The sequence below is a fragment of the Camponotus floridanus genome, unplaced genomic scaffold, assembly GCF_003227725.1.
Source record: "Camponotus floridanus strain SB8 unplaced genomic scaffold, Cflo_v7.5 scaffold289, whole genome shotgun sequence".
Classification (NCBI taxonomy): Eukaryota; Metazoa; Arthropoda; class Insecta; order Hymenoptera; family Formicidae; genus Camponotus; species Camponotus floridanus.
The window spans coordinates 15788-37201 of NW_020229424.1; the positions used below are offsets into that span (position 1 = coordinate 15788).

Sequence of the window (21414 nt, forward strand, 5' to 3'; positions counted from 1 at the left end):
GCACATAGCAATGAACAAAACCAGAAATTGTGCACATTATATATTACTATCTAAGAAAATTCATGGACATTGGCTTTGTAGTTCATGTCCACGTTTTCAATGTCCATAGAAGGAGTATCGCTTTCAGGGATCACCTAAAAGTAGGCCATGACATCTCTCAGTCTTCTCTCTGACGATATCTGTTATATACAGGATAGACTTAACATCGTGAGGATTAAACTGGAAATAAAGAAAAAAATTAAACATACTATTGGTATGATTGTAACGCAATCACCGTAACCATATATATATATATATATATATATATATATATATATATATATATATTTGCCTTCGACTGAGAAATGTAATCCTCATACTAGTATGATAATTGAGTGAAATTACAAAAGTAAAGTTGCGTTCGTACAAAAAAAATTTAGGATATATAATATACATATTTTAAAATCATACATAAATAATTTTTTAACTTTTTTTCTATGAGGATATTGTAATATTGTACACATTGTAGTTATTGTAGATATTATAAGATTAAAAGTGCAATGTTAATATTGTATTATGAAAAAATGAAATATATTAGAATATAGAAGAATATATGTAGAATTCATTTTCCATATATGTGCCAATATTTTTTGTGAATGCAGCTTAATATTAATCTTAAGCTTAATCAAGTCAAACTTTTTCATTGATAAACTAACCTGGATTTCCACAACAGTACTCACAACAGCGATTTCCAATTTCGACTTGGTGATTTAGCGCTCGGTCATATGTAATGTGTTACATAATTCTATAATTAAAGATAATTAAAAATTGACAAATAACAGCCAATAAAGCGCTCTGATGAGCGATACTCCTATTTCATTTAATATGTAGTATTATTTAAAATATTAAAATATTTGTGAAATATTTCTGCGCAATAATTCTATCCATCTTTATTTTAACTTAAGATTTATAACTTGTAGATTTATGATTATTAGTATACTGTAGTATAAAGATTAGAATTATTCAAAAAAATGTGCTCGCCGGATTACTGCATCGTTGTATCTGTGCATCGATTATGAAATGGTTTATATAACCTCATATGTTATTTAATATTATTTATAATATTAAATAACATATTTAATAAATAACATTATTTATAATGCATAATATCATACATATCTATAAAACGTTGTCAGTATTTGGTGATCTTCCAAAATGATAGACCGTAATTGTGTGCAAATATTATACATTATCAGCTTTATAATAAGTGAAGATAGAGCAATAAGTATAGTTCATTTATACAATTGCATACTTTTGTAATCATCAATAATATAATTTAAATATACAGTAAATCATTAAATATAAAGATAAAATATATATTTATTCCGAATGATGTAAAAAATCATGCATGATAACTGTTATAAATTCAAAATAATTATATTATTATATTTATATATTCACAACTAATTATAGAGGAGAGATATTATTCGCGTTTTCTCTTTCACTCATAAATTTTACAATCAGTTTGTAATTATTGGTTATATATAATGTCGAAAATTAATTATATTTCCATGTTGAAAAAAATATTGTTTATACATATATATATAATCGCAATTATTAGGTTTCGCTTCCATTACTCAAAAACAAAAATTAAATATATCATTATATTACGTTGTTTACAATTATAGAAACGGATGTGATATTTTTTAATAATCAAAATTTTATGGAAGATAAGATTAACAAATTTCTTTTATCTTTATTGATAAATCTAATATTAAGATTAAACCTGAAAATAACAAAATCAATTTAGAAATATTCTAGAAATATTTTTTCTACATTAAGATTTATTGAATCATTTGGAAAATAAGATAAATATTAATTTAATTATTTCTAAATAGTATCGACTGGACTCAGTAAGGCATCTTCCATGTTCTTTCTTAATGCTATAATATTTTCCAGACAAAATTTGAAATTTGGTCTAGCATCCGCTGCAATCCAGCAACGTAGCATCAACTGGTACAATGGTGACGGACAGTTAAGAGTCATCGGCAACCTGCCTCCAGCGCGTACATGATATATCACTTCTTTATCATTCTTGTCCATATAAGGTTTCTCACCCAACGATGTAATTTCCCACATTAATATCCCAAATGACCAAACATCGCTTTGAGAAGTAAATATTTCAATCATCAAAGATTCGGGTGCCATCCAGCGAATAGGAAGCCAACATTCTCCTTTCTAAAACATGATTTAAATAAAAATTTAATGTTCTGATTCAAGTTGTTCATTTTTAGAATATGTGCAAAATGAAAAAAACGTTCATTTATCTCTTGCTTTATATAAATAAAAATTATTTATATTCTATATTACTTAAAGAAACAATGCACGATACTATTATGATAAAAAAATGGAAAGTATTTTCAAAACAATTAATTTTTTAATCATTAATGTTTTCATAACTGTATACCATGCGATAATAATTATCCTTGTAGATATCTCTAGCTAGTCCAAAATCTCCAATTTTGATGACACGATTCTCTCGATTTCTCGAAGATACTAAACAATTGCGACACGCTAGATCTCTATGTACGAAACGCAACTCTTCCAAGTAGCAACAACCTCGCGCAACATCTTTGCACATGGCGAGCAAATCCTGCAAACGCAAAGCAGGCGAATCTGACGCTTCTAAATTTCGACAATCTCTCAAATATTGTAACAGATCTGTTTCCATCAATTCCAACACTACTAACGGAGAATCCCCATCTAAGCAAACAGCCAACAATCTTAATATATGTTTGTGTCGAAAATGATTCATAAGCTTGGCTTCCTTTATCAATTTCTTTTTCTCACGGGAAGAAGCATCTTTTTGAAGCGTTTTTATTGCAACGGATATCTCTGTGCCCGATCTTTCTATGTTCTTCACCTTTCCTTGAAACACTTGCGAAATATTTCACACAAATATACATACTTCATTAGAAAATGTATATTGTTTAATGTCAAGTAATATTATATTTTACTTTATATTAAATAATTCAATGAAAAATATATAATAAAGTGCAAGTGCATGTTTGTTGTCTCATCTAAATTTTATATTACTTATAATCTATTATAAAAATTTATGTAATTTATATCTTTATTAGAACATACATATCTGTTTTACTGATCCAGAATTTGAAACATTGCTTGAAAAAATTAATTTTTACCATTCCGAATGCGCCGCTTCCAAGAAGTTTTGTAAATGTAATCTGTTTACGTGCGACTATGATCACCGCACATTCATCTGGATTATAATGTAACGTAGAATTGTCAATCATGAATTGAGTGTTTCGCCTGTTCATATAGATGTCGCCAAGGTTCATGTAGATTCGCCATTTCCATATCGATCATTGTTGAAGACAAAAATTGTTCATTATTACCTCTGCGATGCACTGTTATGAAATTTTGAGTTAATTATGTAATAATATGTACTATAAAATCTATTGTTTTTAATAAATTTATTCGTTTAGTTTTATATAAGTAAATTACTATTTTCAGTAAATTTCTAGATATTATATCAGTTATATATATATGTATAATCTACAATTCAAGTCGATACCTAAATCAAATATACTTACAATAATAAAATTAGCAGATGCAAATTATAGTAACTATAACGATAAAACTTCCCACACAGCATATAAGTCAGAAAGATTTCTTTAAGCTATCTTTTTAAAGATAACTTTTTGAGTAATGAAGGAAGATATCTACTAGATAAATATATTAAGATATCTGTTATAAAAAGGTGAAAGAGGTCTAAAAGACATCTTATTTAAGAAGTGTTTTATATAAGATGTATTTTCTTTAAATCGATATCAAAATGTCATCTTGAAAATGACAGTAAACTTGTAGTACATGTGCGTATGCGCACTCGTGCACTGCGGTGCATATAAGCAGTATAGTGAGAAAGCATGTTTCTATCCTCAAAATTAAAGATATATTGAAATGTTATAATAATATTTTAGTTTAAATATTTCGTGTCTATAAAAGAAAATCAGCACGTTGAACACTGCGCGACAACGATTCGTTCCGTAGCCCCTCTCTCGCGGGGCAAAGAGAGCGTAGAATTGACCAATCAGCTGGCAGCGTGGCAGTGGCTTTAGATTGGTCAGAGGCTACGCTTCCCTTGCCCCGCGAGAGGGACCAGGGAACGAATCGTTGTCGCGGAGTGAACTCTACATATATTGTTACGCCCGCGACGTAACAATATGTAAAAACGTATATGTAGAAATAATTAAGACTGCATTATTAATTCGAAGGTTTTAAGGTTATAAATACAGGTAAATTTATTATCTTTAGAAGATTAAATACATTTATATTCAATTTTTCATTCTTTATTTATTAAACTTTTCATAAATCTCTCTCTCTCTCTCATATATATATATATATATATATATATATATATATATATATAACATTTCAATTATCAATAGAATATAGCTGTTTTATTTTTTAGGTGATGCGATTAAATAATAAAATGTTAAAACGAAAATTTAAATATTTATCTAAAAGTCAAAAAAATAGACGCCTCAAGGAACTTTGTAATTCTTTGGATAATAATCGAAATGATATTAATAGTCTAATATCTACATTCAAAAGTATTAAATGTGGCAAAACAGTAACAAAAGAAACTACAAGTGATTCTGAATTTCAAGATGATAAATTTATGAATTATGTCTTGAAAGAATCGAATAACAAAAATACTATCAATATTTTCATAAATAATCACAATGATTGTGAAAGTAATTCAATAGATGAAAATCAGGTTACAAATGGATTTTATAAAAATGTATTACAGGAAAAATCTCAAAATTTTAATAAAATAATGGCACGATGGGTGTGCAATCATGGCATAACTCATGAAGCAACTGGCGCTCTTCTAAAAATATTAAGAAATGCTGAATTAGATCAATTTCGCAATCTACCTTTAGATCCAAGAACTTTACTTGGAACACCAAAATCAACAATAATTCGTAGTGTACCACCAGGTGAATATTTTCATTATGGTTTAAAAAATGCTTTAACTGATCAATTGAGAATGATTGGTATCAATAAAATATCTCATGATATCCAGATAAATGTAAATATTGATGGATTGCCAATAGCCAAAAGTTCAAAAAGTGAACTTTATCCCATTCTGGGAGAAATTTATCCAAAAATTTCCGAGCCATTTGTAATCGGAGCTTATCATGGATATGAGAAGCCTAACTCCTGTAATACATTTCTGAGAGAATTTATTGATGAATATAACATTTTACATAGAAGCGGATTTAACTATTGCAATCAAATTTTTACTGTTACAATTAGAGCTGTAATTTGTGACAGTCCAGCACGATCTTTCATTACATGTACAAAAGGTCACAATGGCTACTTTGGATGTGGAAAATGTAGAGAAGAAGGAAATTATTACAATCATTGCATGTTATTTTTGAATTCGAGTGCAGCTTTAAGAACAGATGAAAATTTCATTAAACGTATTGATGAAAATCATCATACTGGAACATCATTATTTGAAGAAGCAGATTTAGGGATGGTCTCGCAATTCCCACTTGATTACATGCATCTTGTTTGTCTCGGAGCTGTAAAAAAAATCTTACAAAAGGTAACAAAAGGATCTCATAAATGTATTAAATTTTCTGCTAAAACGATAAAAGAAATATCTGTAAATTTAAAAATCATAACAAAATGGATTCCATCTGAATTTGCTAGAAAAACTCGGGAATTAGAATATCTTGATCGATGGAAAGCGACTGAATTGAGATTATTTTTATTGTATGTAGGTCCAATTGTTCTTCAAAATTATTTACCAAAGAAATATTTCATCCATTTTATTTCTCTACACTGTGCAATCAGGATTCTTTGTCACGAAACAGATTGCAAAGATAATAATAAATATGCTGCAGATTTATTGGAATATTTTGTAGAGAAATGTACTGAATTATATGGTACCGATTTTTTGATATATAATATCCATAATTTAATTCATTTAGCCAGTGATGTTTTAAAATTTGGTCATCTTGATTCTTTCAGTTGTTTTTCATTTGAGAGTTACTTATATAATATTAAAAAAACACTAAAAAAGGCAGAAAAACCTTTACAGCAGCTGCACAATAGAATTGTAGAACGTATTGCATGTAATTTTGAAAAAAAGAAAGATTTATTTTTCGAAAAACCTACAGTGACATGTAAAAATCATAAAATATCGAAAGAACTTGGTATTACCTCATATAATATTATACATTTTAATAAATTTACACTATCAATAATGAATAAAGCAGATCAATATTGTTATTTGCAGGATAGGACTATCGTACGCATTAAAAATATTTGTTTAGATCATGATGAAAAACCTATTTTAATTGGAGAATTATTGATGAATTCTGTAGCTTTTCCAAATTATCCTATTGATTCAAAGGAGTTTGATATTGCAGTCGGGAATCAATGGTCTCAACAGACAATTATCAATGCAAATAACGTTAGCAAAAAGGCTGTATGTATTTCATATAACAAATCTTATTGTTTTTTGCCCTTGCTACATTCATCTAATTGATTATTATTTTCAATCCACAGTATAAAAAATAATGATCTAAAATTAAGAATTTAAAACTTTATTATTATATTATTATAAATTAGTATTAATTATTCCTTTTATTGATTAACATAATATATATAACAATATATATGTAACATAATACATATAACAATATTCGTTTATTTGCATTTGCATTTTATTTTTATTATGTATCGATCAATAAAAGTTTCAAATTTTGTTTATCATTATTTGAATTTACGCGGCATACCGCTATCAAAAAATCTGTTGTTTTAAACTGAACTAGATGTACTAGTTTAGTATTTTTTCCACTCTACGTTGAAACCAGAAAGAGAAATTCTGAACCAATCCAGATAAAAAAATAGATCTAAAATTAGAGAGATAACCGTAGTTTTAAATAATTTAATTGTTTTACAGGTATATATGAATGTGCTTTTACGAATGTATTTTTGTGTAGCTGTAACAAAGTTGCAAATAATTATAATAATATAATTTTCCTTAAAATATCGGTATTAAACGCATATGCAAATAAAACTATAATGTGCTATTGTCATTACGAAAAATAAAACTAAAATCAATTATGCAAATAAGAAACGGATTAATTAAAGTGAAGGAATAAATAAAATAACCTATATTTAAGGTTATGCTTAACACTTAAGTTTTTGCAAATTTATTATTATTAAGTGATAAACTTAATTTTTGCCGCTAAATATTGTATATGTAATATTTAGCGGCAGAAATTAAGTTTACCACCTAATATAAATATTTAGACAGTTTTGTTTTAAATATTAAGTGCTATTTCTTTCTTTAAAAATTAATTTTAATCATAAGATATATGTTTTCAATTTATTAAATATTTTATTCATAGTAAATAAAGAACCGTTGTAATTGTCTTCAACACTTGACTCAACAGTAGATTATTATGTATAAATTACTTTTATTTAACATGACTAAATTGTCACTATATATCGTTTGCAATTGATATTGTGATAAATTAAAAAAAAATATTTCCATTGATAAAATCATGTAAAACTGATTAAAATTACTTTAAAAAAGTAATCTTTTTCATAAGTAAATTTATTAATTATCAATTTTACATGAATTTTTTTTTAAATTACTTCTTAAAAAATTGTTAATTCGACAAATATGTATTTTATTGTATTTTGGAAAGAGTGGTGTGCTACCATACCAAGTTGTTGGTTATTTAAGGAGTCTAAAATTTTTAAGTGGCCACCAAAATCTAAAAATCCTACACTTGAAAGCATTAAAGCAACATTGCCAAAAGAAAATTGGAGTACAATTCATTATAACAGGTTTATAGGACCATTTGGTAGGTTTAAAATATCAATGTATTTTATCTTCAGATTTTTAGTATATATTATTTTGAATATATATATAATTTTGAAGCTACATATAATGAAGCTAGAAGTATTGAAATCGAAGCTCTTAATATTTCGACTAATGACGAAGATGCATTTGAAACAATCACAAATAAAGCAACTAATTGTAAGCCACTTCCCATGAAACGTGCAATCAAAAAACCATATCGACTTTGTTCTTCCGATGAAGAATATGATAAGAAATCATGTAAGTATTTAAAGTCATTTTAATTTTACAAAATTTTACATTAAGAAATAAAAACATTTTACTTTTTAATATTTTGTCTTAAAATGTTATAAAGTTCTATTTCTCATATATGTATATATTTTTATAGATGTTAAAAATAAAAGACTTCCGAAACTTCAAAAAAATAATATTTCTCTAGGTGAAGATAAAGAATCTAATGAAAAATCTGATGAAAATTCTAATGAAGAATCTGATGAAGCTGCAGAACAAATTCTAAAACCTTACAGTAAATCATTACAAGAAATTAACTGATTAATTATAAATTAATAATAATATATTAATTTAATAGTTTATTTAATAGTTTATTTAATTTATTAATTTATTAATTTAATAGACTCTCATTTTCTTATAGATATCCAAAAGAGTTTCCAAAAACCTCCAACCAATTATATTTCAAAGAATAATAATAAGAAATTTACAAGCGAAGATGAAGCATGTAATAACACAATTTGGAATATAATCGATTATTTTAATATTATTCACTTTAAAATTTTGATTAAATTTATTATTCCTTTATTCAATAAAACTTAAAATTTAAATTTTGAAAAAATGCATTTAATCAATTTTTTCACAGGTGTAGCAAAGTGTTTTGTTGACAATGAAAACAATAACATAGGTTTTGAAAGTCAACCTTTGGAATATGGAAATTTCTTTAGTCAGGAACCACTTCTAACGAAACAATCTGAACCAACAAACAATAATGTTGAATCAAATAATGAAATATATATATCTGAAACATTAAATGATCTAAATGACACGAATCAACTCGACGAACAAATATCGTTGCAACAAAATATACTTAGTAAGTTAAAAAAAACGAAAATTGAAATAAATTTATGTTAATTAATACTAACAAAATAATTATCTTCGTAGATTCAGCTCAATTGGATAACGATAAAATATTAAAAAATAATTCAATTATTCATAATGTCATTGAAACTAGTAAGTATTACTTACATTTATACATTCAATAAATGAAAATTGATATAACATGAATTACATACAACAAACTTATTCTATGTAAGATTATCATTACCTCTAAAAATTAATGTATTAAAAAAAATATCAAGTATTAATCTCTATAAAAATTCTCTCTGCAGCACGTATACAAAATAATACTGACCGACAAAACGAACGACGTACGTTCGAACATCATGAATTATGTTGCGGTAAGAATAATTATGAACTTCTTATCTGTTGGTTGATTAAATTGTAATATATCCGATTTCTTTTTATAGCATCCTGTCGTAGAGATATTCAGACAATTAAAAAAACAATAAATTCAGTTTATCTTCTTGTATTGGATATGAGTAATGAAGCACCTCGCGATGCTACCAATAATCTTGCTTTAAACTTGCCTATTACATCAGAAAAAGAATTGAAAGACTTTGAAATATTACTAAAAGAAGATGCTGCAGCTCGGTCACAATATGTGAGTGATTTCATATTGTATTTCAAAATTTATGTAACATTTTAGCGTATATATTTCTTATTAAACTATGTTTTATCAATTATTTCTAATGTATTTTGCTATAATTTTTTACATTGAAAATGTCCTTACATATTTTAACTAAAGTTAAATATCATTGCATCACAGAAAAAAATGATAAAAAATATCGGTGGTACAACTTTCCAAAAACATGTACGAAATGCTTTAACTGCTACCTTAACTGATCAAATGGCATATAAAATGTCATGGACAGGACAAAAAAATTCGCTAATGGTAAAAGAAATGAAGATTATGGATTTGATAATTGGTATTTATCTTTTTGCATACTATTTTATTATTTGCTTATTATTTTTCATTTTTCTTTAAGGAGTATGTTAAAACTAAAATTTAGATATTTATACGCTTAGATATTTATATCATATTAACTTTTAATGAAAACAAAGATGTTTTGCTTCTAATTTACATAGTTTCTTTTCTATGTTACATATTTATGTAATCATTAGTGATACATTTTACATTTTCTTTTTTTATATTATTTTATATATGAATAGTTTACTATAATATAAAATTTTATCTTTATTGTATACCTTTATTAGTTAAATAATTATTTATAACTACTTATTTATACAAAATAAATTTTTAGAATATAACAATATTAAAAAAAAAATCAATAAGAACATTGAAGCATACTCCTTTATTATCCATTATAACTATCATCATATTTAATAATGATGACAATGATTATAATGAAATTCTTTCTTATTTTTTTATAAATTAATGTTGTACATATATATTTTCTATTTGAAGTTCGTTAATATAATTTCAAAAATTGTGGAGACTAAAAATTTAGTGCTTTATAAAATATATATCTATATTCTATCTATATGTTCTAAAATATCTATATAATCTAAAAAATATTTTATATTTTAATTATTTTTATTTTTCTATTTCAGAGACTATAATTAATTCTCGATTAGATTCTACGATTGATAAAATACAAGCTGTTATTAAATCATGGTTACAACATGCTGGCGATCGTCTTCCTAAAGAAGAAAGAACAAGCAAAAAATAAAAATAAGCATTTAAGATAAGATTAGATTTTCATTAGATCATATTAAGTAATATGATATTACTTAATATGATATTACTTACGTAATATGATATTACTTAATATGATCTAATAAATATTCAAATTCTAATAAATATTCTAATAATAATTCTAATAAATATTCAATAATATGATCTCATAAATATTCAAATTACCATATTTTATGTCAAATATACAAATTACATATTTTATGTCAAGCATATCTGAATATTTTTTTTAAGTGATTATATGTAGACACACATACATGCACGTACGTACGCACACACACATATGCATCTATATCTGTATGTATGTATGTATGTATGTATGTTTGGATGTATGAATGTATGTATGTGTATGTATATGTATTATATAATAAATAATTGTTAAAATAAATTAAGTAATATATTATTTCAAAATAGCTATTGAAATAAGTGATACAAAAATTAGTTTAATATGTTTTTAATATAAATGGCTTGCTTTCTTTCTACACAGGAATCTGTAAAAGTAAATTCTAACTTATAAAGTTATCATTTAATGACATTAAAATTTTCATTACAAATTTTAATGTCATTTTTAAAAATTATTTAATAATAATTATTCAAATAATAATTATTTAATAATAATGATTATTTGAAGTAGCGTTAATTGAGAACACCAAAGAAACACGAAGTCTCTGTTGAGATGTTTAGTTTGACAGTATGAAGAACAGAGAACAATTGATTATTCTTTATATCTTTATTTTTCACATTGTCAACAATAGCTATATTGAAAAAAATTCACTTTGGAAAGCTTGCTAAAAATATTTCACCAAAGACTTTGCGTTTTCTTAGATCTATATTCTGAATCCTCTTTTATTGATAAAAGTGCCTCTAAAAGACTTATAATTATAAGTCTTTTAGAGGCACTTTTATCGATAAAAGAAAATTCAGAATATGAATCTTAATGTTTTGAATGCATAAACAGGATGTCTTATTGACATCATAAACATGAACTCCTAAAGATATCTAGTTTAAGATATCTTTTTGATATTTATTATAAGATATCTAAAAAAAGTTATCTTTTTGATGACTTCTACAAGAAGTCCTTTCGTTCTCTGGATATGGCGCATGAGAGCTCTTTCTGATCTCATTATGTTGTCTTTCTAAAAAAATTTTTAGATATCTATATCTTAAATGAGAGAACATTAAGAATTCTTTCTGTTATCATCTTGCTGTGTGGGTTAACATGAAGAATAAGTAATATTTTTTCGCTATTATTCCAGGAGTGCTCGGAATATCTATAACAAGCAAAAATATAATTTTAATATCTTCGTCTGTGTATGTTTTTACAAATTTAATTTTATTTATAACTTTAATGCAAAATATAATTTTTTCAATTTTAGGCATATTCATATCTAAAAAATTAGAACATAATATCTATGCAGCACAGAATATTACAACTACTTTGTAACAATATTGCAATATTACAAATATATTCTCACTTCATTTACGAATAGGATATTAATCTTCAAAGATAATATGTTTTTATTAAGAATAAATACTATTATATCTATTATTATATTTTTCTATGCATTTTTATGCATAGAATATTATATTTTTCACATGTAAATAAATACAAGATGAGTTTTTTAATTTCAGACATCGAAATATCTCAAGAAATACGCATCGTACGAAAAAATGTCCGTAATAAAAACTTTATTTTCTAGCGGGAAAACCGATCCCGCGAAAATTAAGTTCCCCTCCATCCCAATGATTTGCAATATTGCAATGATTCAATGAAATTATTCTTCAATATATCTCCAATCTTATTATGCTGTATAGGTATTTGCTTATCACGTTTGCTACCACGTGTTGAAAAAGTAAATCTTTCATCAGCCGGCCATATAAAATTTTTCTCATATTCAAGGTATTTCAATATGAAGCGAAACTTGTATAAAGTTCCCGATTGTAAATTTTCGACATTGTATATTACTTCATTGTTATAATTCATTTTAATATAATTCATTGTTTGCCACTTTTCTGCTACAATATCTTTGTACTCTATTGTATAAAACATCGTCAGATTAATGTTGGAGATCCACGAAATGTCCATGCTATTTATGTTGACCTCGCTCAAAGTAATATTGTTTGGTTATGAATATATATGAACGAAGTTGCTTAAACTCTCGTTGTAGAAATCGCTAAAATTATTTGGATATACACACACGTATATTAAGTAATCTTGTAATGGTAGCGACAAGTTAATCTTTGTGAAAAATCTGCCGTCTGCCGTACGTTTCGGCACATTGATAAATTGTTTGCTCTTGTGTTGCGTGCTGTTCACTAATGTAACTGACTTCTAACGCACTTCGTAGGTCACGGCCACGCAGTTCACTTTCTTGAGTGGCATCCAATGAAATACTGCTATAGTAGGCGTCAAAGGTAGAACACTTATGTATTCTGGTGCATCAAACTTACCGGAATTAGTTTTTATTGATATCACATTCGAATCAAATGGATTTATTGATAATTGATCAAAGTAAAAATTGCTTAAAGTAAACTTCAACTTGTACTCTGTAAATGGTGTTAAGTTCTGAATCTCGTAATATCGCTCGAACGTCACATATCGTAGCACATTGAATTTCTCCGACTTGTTGAGATTGTTGTCTAAACAGCTTACGGAGATAGTATATATAGTAGTTGGTAAATTATATTTTTTGCATCCACTCTTTACAACCGGCTCCGGAAGATTTACACTGATGCTGTTTGTTGTTGCATTCACATTCTCAAAATTATAAACTTTCTCGTCAGGTGTCAGGCATCTCATTGGAGGATATGGTTGTGCAGATTTATCAAAATCATGAACAAATTCATCAAATTTATAATATGAGCTTATTATTATCTTTTTAACATATTCGGCTGCATTTACGCTCTTGAGACTTGCATATTTCTTTTCCAAAACATAGAGAAAAAATTTATCCGTATAATCTCTTGTTAAAATGTAAATGTTTTTTTTGTCAATTGTCATAGATTTGAAATCTAAGATATCACTCATTTTGTGGAGGTGTACAATCGGATTGCACATAGAAAAGTTAATGTCTGTCACATATAAGTAATAATAACTTAACCAGTAAATTAACGGCACCTCATTATTCATGTTATCAATTTTCAGTTGTTGAAAATTTTGTATATCATAACTAAATAGGCATTCATTTATCTCAATTTGCTCGATTTTTTCATCGAGATGATACGTCGGGATACGAAATCCTTCATTCAAACTGATTGAATATAAAATTCTAAAAAATATGTAATTATTTTACTCATTATAAAACATTATTTTAACAAAAACAGAAACTTATATGTAGTAAAAATTCGAAATTCTTCTAATTATATAATAACTTATTATTTTTTTTACTTATGATCTTAATTATAAAACCACGTAAAATTATAGAAAAATTACAAATATGCATAAATCTTTAATGGAAAATTATTTTTTCAGGTGAACGGTAGTAAACGTACCCCATAGACGGTGATACACTTATATGGTAAATATTAGATTTTGATTTGAAAATCTTATCAAATTTAATTATGCCATTTTCCCACATTGTTAAGTCGAACTTTACAATATAATAGGCTAACTCATCATCATACGTGAAATATAGATTTCTTGATACCCAGTCAATGCAGAGATTATATAGAAAATTATTAAAGCTAGCTATTTTTGTGATATTATTTTCATTAATCTTCAATGTCATTAGGTCTGTTAGTGTTAGCCAATAAATTCTATTGTCTTGTATTGAATAAGCGACATATCGTACATATCTGAAAAATAGGAACCAATTATAATTGTATAGTAAAAAGTTATAGTTGAAATTTCTAATTTTATAGTTATTACTGCTTATGTTGATAATAATAAACTTGTGCATAATAATAATAACTTTAATTTTATACTTACTGTTAAAAATAATTTATGATTAGGACTATTTTTTTATCAGTATACGTACCCTGATATTAAAGTATTAGCAATTCTTAAATCCACGTCCAATATGTGGACACCTTTTGCCGATGTGACTAATAATTTAGGAATTGGATTTTCATGTGTAGTCGACACATTGATTAAATCCGTGTAAGGACCAGCAACAATTTTAGTATGCGCACGTACTCGGAAATAATATGTCGTATTAGATGTTAGATTGTGCACCGTGTGCTCCAATTTTATAGTTGTGATATTTTTATCATCGCAGATTTTAATCTCTTTTAAGTCCTCGATGAAAAAACATTGCACTGTGTATCCTTGTATTATTTCATCGGTAAATTCAGGTTGGTTCCATCTGTAAAAACATAAAATTTTAGTCATTTTACATTTATCAAAATTCTAACAGAATTAAAATTTTGATATATTTATATGTCGTTGAATTTAAGAAAAAGAGAAAAAAATAAAAGAATACAAATTGAGAATTTAGATTCCTTACCTCAATGTCACAAAAATGTCGTTTACCTTTTCTGTAAATTGACTGTCGGATTGTACAAATGCTCTGAGAGATGTTGGCTTGCTTTCTAGAGATTTTAAGAGCGTACGTATTAACATAATTATATATAAGATTAAGTGAATTATCTCAGAAAAAAACAATATAATGTAAAAATAAAGGAATAAATGTAAACTACAAAATACGGAAATTAGTACAGTATTGACCTTTAAAAAATAATATAAGAATTTTTTGTGTCATTTAAGATTTAGAAAAGTAATAGTTAATTCATGGCAAAAACGAATAAATAACATTTAATAAAATGACAAGTATTTTTCGATAAATTCCTATAGTTCAAGAAATCAGAGGTATAATATTTGCGACTGCTTTAAAACGGAGTATCAAATTAATAAAATTGACTTTACTTTAAATTATGACAATTTTATGTATACTGTTATATATATATTATGCTTTTTTATTTCTTTTTTGGACGGAATAGAATTTATATTCTTTTTACTACTGGAAAATATTTTTGATTTTCATTCTCTCTTGAATTTAAATTATATTTACACTTTTTCGTCATAAATTTTGTTATTAATGTTTTATGCATTTTTGTTATTAATGTTTTTGTTATTGATTTTGTTATTAATGTTTTATGCATTTTTTTGCAACTTACCGATAGATTCTGGGATGATAGAAATATTTGCAAGTGGAACCTTATCGACTTCTTGCTCATTTCTCACAGTCATACTATCAGAATAATTCCGGTCAGATTTGAAATGTATATGATGATCACTTTTCTCGGGCATTGAAATATCCTTCATAAAGTATAACATACGAAAAGAACTCAGTGAATATTATATCGTTGAAGGCTGTTTTTATTGTTTTATTATATAAATTATAAAATTAAACGAAAAATTGCCATTTGTTTTGTCTTTGCTTAATAATCCCGGTATATACCATTCCTAAATAATATAAATTGAATGTGATGTAGTTTTATTCATATCGTAAAATCTATTTTTTTAATTTTTTTAAGGCATCTTATGTATCTAACATAACTCATGTCAAAAATAAAATCAATCAATAGGTTAACGAGAGTCAATGAGGAATCATAACAACTTTTAGTACAGCAAGTAGTAAAAGCGAAAGTGTAGCTCTTTGCAATTATTAAAACAGTTTTGTCGAACGATTTGATTCTTTCTCACGATAGGTTAGTTAACTCTTCTCAATTTTACCAATTTTAACAATTTTACGTAATTCAAATTTCTTTTCAAAAATTTATTACTAAAGTTTTATTAATGTTTGTACTTCAAAAATAAAAAGGTTTCAAAAATAAAAATATTGTTTCTTTACAGTTACTAAATATTAGTCATAGAATTCTATAAATTCTTTTATTTATAACTTGTTCAAGTTTTTTCTCGAATATCGTTATATTTTTAATACAAACAAATTCTGGAAATGATAGTATGAACCGATAGTATAAACCGATAATGCCTCCATAAAAATATGTGGATGTAATTGTATATAAATGGACATATGTACAATGAAAATTAATATAAATTCAAGTGATTATTATTGAATATATTGTCGATCGAAATATCAGCGTTAATAGATACAACTTGAAGAATGTTTGATGAATGATTTTTTTATTAGACAGAGTTTCTATCTCGATATTTAGTAGCTCTGTTTCGTTATATAATTATCCTTAACACAAGGAAATGATGCTAACTTTCTAAATTAATTTCATAAAATAAAATTTACATTAATATAAAGCTTACTATATATCAATAAATATGATATATATCTAGGAAAATAAATAAATTTTAAAAATTGAAGAAAAATAACATAAAAATCTGTTGAAGCGCCATCGTATGTATATTTTAATGTTGCAAATAGTAAACAAAAAATTTTATTAATTTTAAAAATTGTTATTTTTAGAAATAATAATTATATATGTATATGGAGAGAGAGAGAGAGAGAGAGAGAGGGAGAGAGGGGGGAGAGGGGGGAGAGAGGGAGAGAGGGAGGGAGGGAGGGAGGGAGGGAGAGAGAGAGAGAGAGAGAGAGAATAATTTAGTCAAATTTTAAAATACCGTTTCAATTAAATTTAATATACTATATAACATCTATTTGTAAACAAAATTTGGAAACTTTATCCATCTCTTTTTTACAACAGTGGACATACTTTTTTCTTTCATATTGAATTGTTTTTTTTTAATCTTAAATCCTATTATAAGTAGAATATATAATTACCATTCATTTTTAGTTACACTACTGCAATAACATTCAATTGTTTTTTAATCAAGCGAAAATATCTTTTACCTGCGTGGAATTTAAATCCGGATACATGGAAACAATTTCTTCCTGGAGGCTGTTTGAAGTGATATAATCCTTCGGCGTAATAGTTGCCTTTGTCAGTATTAAACCTTTCAATAAAATACATAAAATTGTCCCAAACATAATTTGCATTTTTCATAAACGTTTGCACTCAATCGGTTTCCGATGAATCTTCAATTGGTTGTTTTTCTCACTCTACAAGTTCTGATGTGTTAATCCAATTGATATTAATTCATATATATACATATATTTCCGTTAAATTCATATATATATATACATATATTTTCATTAAATTCCTTTAAAAAACTCAGTTTTAACGAATCGCAAGTTATTATCTTTTAATATTATGTTTTTAGATTTCTCTTTACGGTCGCGATTACAGTATATATTTTAAGATTAAATTAGAGAATTCTTAGTAAGTAAATAGTTTCTATTTTTGATGTAGGAGAACAAATGACAATGCAAAATGATACATACTCATTGGAATGTATCGCGAATATAAGAATATAATTATTATCAGCTTTTCGTTTTCATTAATATTATAGTAGAAAAACATCGATAAAAAGATAACCATTATCAAATTACAAACGATTAAAGAAGTTATAGAATTATAGATTTTGTAACATTTTCAGTCATATTCAAGCACACGCAGCGTGTATTCGAATTCACTTAAATATTTACTATATCTTTGATTTTATTAAATGTATAATTATGACGATTCGTTCGTACGATTGTGTTATTATATACAATTGTGTTACTACGTATGCTTTTCAAAATCCACTATTTATACACAATTTTTTGTAATATTCATATGATGCAGTTTGAATCAAGCGTGAAGTAACGCGGTAGTGTGTTTCGCTAGCAATCACAATAGTAACTGGCTTCGAATGATCAATCTGTTGCCATGACATCTTATTAGCTTCATTCCGTTTGTAATTTCTTTTTCTCCACTCGCGGAGATACTCGCGTTATTTCAAAAAGAATTAAAATCTTTAAAAATTGTTTGACAAAAAAGTTATATGTGTAAAACTAAAATAGTTCTATCTATAAATAAAAATAATTATATGTATATATAATTGTTTAATAAATTTTATTATAAACTTTTTATATTAATTTATATCTGAGTATCTTCTCTTTAGCATAAGAGGCACGTTTACTATATAAAAAAATATTCTGATTATAAGAAAAGTAATAATGGATTTAAAATAGTAATTTATACGTTTTCTGTAACATTCATGTAATGCAGAATCAATAGCGTAGCGTTTTTAGTATAAATCTAGTAGTTCTAGTATAAATAAATATAAATTTCCAATAGCATAAATAACTAAAATAATTGTACGAGTTATTATTATTGTTATTTGCATCGAATAACCTTTTAATATAATAACGTATATAATATAATTTTACCTAATATTAACTTAACATAATATACTTAATATAATATATAATATAATATAATATAATATAAAAAATTTATAATATTAATTATTATTTTAATTGTACTATTGTAATTTTATATACGATGTGCAGATCTTATATAATATATAAAATACAAAAATACACATGTTGAATATCTAATAAGTAAACGTTTTTAAAACCATACTTAACAAAACATATTTTTCACGTTTCTAATATAGACAAAATAAAAACTAATTTTTGTTAATTTCAAATTATATATACATATATACATATATATACATACATACATACATATATATATATATATATGTATGTATGTGTGTGTGTATATATATATATATATATATATATATATATATATATATATATATGTATAATTATTACGAAAACTATATTAATTTCTATTATAACACAGTACCAAATCATCTAAAAGTACTACTAAAACTGGACATTTTTTTGTCACAGACATCTATTACTGACATCGTTAAGTCAACGAAAAGATGGCTAAAAGTCGTCTCATCCGAATTCAGTGACTTTTTAGTCTTGTCCATTTGTTAACTAAAAGATGACTTGATTCATTCTATATAGATTATCGAAATTCGATAGTAGAAATACTTCAATACACACAATAAATGGACTAATTCTCTAATTTATCCGCCTAATTTCTAATAATCTGTTTAATATTCTGAATCGCAATAAGTAATCCAGATTATTAAATTATATAAATAAATATATATAAAAGGAATCCAGATTATTAAATTATATAAATAAATATATATAAAAGGAATCCAGATTATTAAATTATATAAATAAATATATATAAATAAATTATTTTAAATTCAATTTGTCAGAAATTAAACTGATAAACAGTAATGTCAGGAAAAAGATGCGGCTCACATGCATACAATGCGCAGCACACGTATGTGGCTCTCTCTGATTGATGCGTGCGAGCAGTATCCTCTTTCTGGCATTACTGCTCGTAAAAGGCAAAAATATGTTTCAAATTTTATATTAATTACTAACTCTTTATATACATTTCGTAATAAATATTAAATACGAGAAAAGTCAAGAGTGACTTGCCGCGTAGCGGCAAGCGAAGATACACGTGCCACATACTATTATGTCTCTTTTATGTCATCTTTTTCGACAATGCGAAAAGATATCTTCATAGACATCTTTTCGCTTTGTCAAAAAGATAACTTAAAAAAAACATCTTTTCGTTATCTTTTAGTATAATATGCTATGTGAGGTGGTATTGTTTGTATGTATTGCTATGTTTATATGCATTTGCTCGATGACATTTGAGCAGTAAAGTTTAGAAATTTTTCCCGATGTGTGGCCGTAAAGTAATATTCTCTATTCTCTAGGAGTAGTTTAGATTTATTTATATTGCGATATTTTGCAATATTTTGCGATATTTATGGGCGCAGTGTAATATTAATTATGTACGGATAGTATAGATTTAATTACAATGCTATATTTTGCGATATTTTGCGATATCTTGGGGTGCGGAGTATTATTTTGTATTTAGAGGTAGTTTAGGTTTATTTATATTGCGATATTTTGCAATATATGTGGTGCAGTGTAATATTAATTACCTACGGATAGTATAGGTTTAATTACAATGCGATATTTTGCGATATTTTGCGATATCTTGGAGCGCAAAGTATTATTCTGTATCTAGGGGTAGTTTAGATTTATTTATATTCCGATATTTTGCGATATTTTGTGCAGTTTTATATTCTCTAAAGAAAATATCTAAAATAGTGCTGCGAAATGCTTCGTATGTTAATTAATTGAAAAATTAATAATCGTTTAATTAATCTATAAATTCGAAAACTTTTACAATTTAATATTTTCATATATACGTATATGTTATAACACGTAAAATATTTTGACAATGAATTATCAGTAACACGGTGTTCGACTTTGACAATATAAACAATATAAACAATAGCGCAATTTTGTTTATATGTCACGGCTTCGTTATGATTCGCACGGTGACACTCGAGCAATAAAGTAATGGTTCGAAACGCTTCGCATATTATCAAATATTTTTTCTAAATACGGTTTTAATTAGTATCAAAACATAATTTGATATAATTATTAATAATTATAAAATAATTAACTTATGATAAACGACATGAAACTGTATCGCAACGATAAATCTTTATTGAATCACAATCATTAATTACTGCGAATAAAAATTGAAAAAGGGAACATAAAAGCAGGGGATAAAGAAATTAATTTTATTATGATCTTTCGATTATTAATACTTATTATAATAATTTATCTAACGATACTTATTAAAATTAAATAAATTTCGACCAATGCTTTAAATTTTCTTAATCGGCAATTATTCATAGAACATTTCAACGACGCTTTATTACTTACGATCATTCGCACAGACATAACCTTGAACAATAAAGTAGTGATGTTTCATGTATTATCATATTCTCTCTCTACATAGTCAACCTTGGTGA

At 25.9% G+C, this 21414-nt stretch overlaps 2 protein-coding genes across 9 annotated transcripts; one reads left to right on the forward strand and one right to left on the reverse strand.

Annotated features, from left to right (window-relative positions):
• Nucleotides 1-1860: 1860 nt before the first annotated feature.
• On the reverse strand, nucleotides 1861-3356 carry LOC105252379 (proto-oncogene tyrosine-protein kinase ROS-like). Of its 3 annotated transcripts, none has more exons than XM_025409830.1 (3): nucleotides 3183-3356; nucleotides 2447-2632; nucleotides 1861-2217 (listed from the first exon to the last, which is right to left on the reverse strand). In XM_025409830.1, the coding sequence occupies exons 1-3, from the start codon at nucleotides 3336-3338 to the stop codon at nucleotides 1870-1872; spliced, it is 690 nt and encodes a 229-aa protein (XP_025265615.1). In that variant the 5' UTR covers nucleotides 3339-3356; the 3' UTR covers nucleotides 1861-1869. The 3 variants fall into 3 exon arrangements, with proteins under 3 accessions (XP_025265615.1, XP_025265614.1, XP_025265613.1); XM_025409829.1 differs by having other exon boundaries at nucleotides 2447-2916; nucleotides 3183-3328; XM_025409828.1 differs by having other exon boundaries at nucleotides 2447-2916; nucleotides 3127-3328.
• Nucleotides 3357-4211: 855 nt separating this feature from the next.
• Nucleotides 4212-10766, forward strand: LOC105257302. 6 transcript variants are annotated; one of them, XM_025409832.1, is made up of 15 exons: nucleotides 4212-4295; nucleotides 4472-5639; nucleotides 5796-5960; nucleotides 6046-6230; nucleotides 6314-6505; nucleotides 7679-7895; nucleotides 7973-8152; nucleotides 8280-8417; nucleotides 8544-8627; nucleotides 8766-8993; nucleotides 9065-9133; nucleotides 9292-9360; nucleotides 9430-9623; nucleotides 9789-9948; nucleotides 10595-10766. In XM_025409832.1, the coding sequence occupies exons 6-15, from the start codon at nucleotides 7712-7714 to the stop codon at nucleotides 10711-10713; spliced, it is 1425 nt and encodes a 474-aa protein (XP_025265617.1). In that variant the 5' UTR covers nucleotides 4212-4295; nucleotides 4472-5639; nucleotides 5796-5960; nucleotides 6046-6230; nucleotides 6314-6505; nucleotides 7679-7711; the 3' UTR covers nucleotides 10714-10766. The 6 variants fall into 6 exon arrangements, with proteins under 6 accessions (XP_025265617.1, XP_019884940.2, XP_011266145.2 ...); XM_020029381.2 differs by having other exon boundaries at nucleotides 4472-5617; XM_011267843.3 differs by lacking the exons at nucleotides 5796-5960; nucleotides 6046-6230 and having other exon boundaries at nucleotides 4472-5617.
• Nucleotides 10767-21414: the final 10648 nt, after the last annotated feature.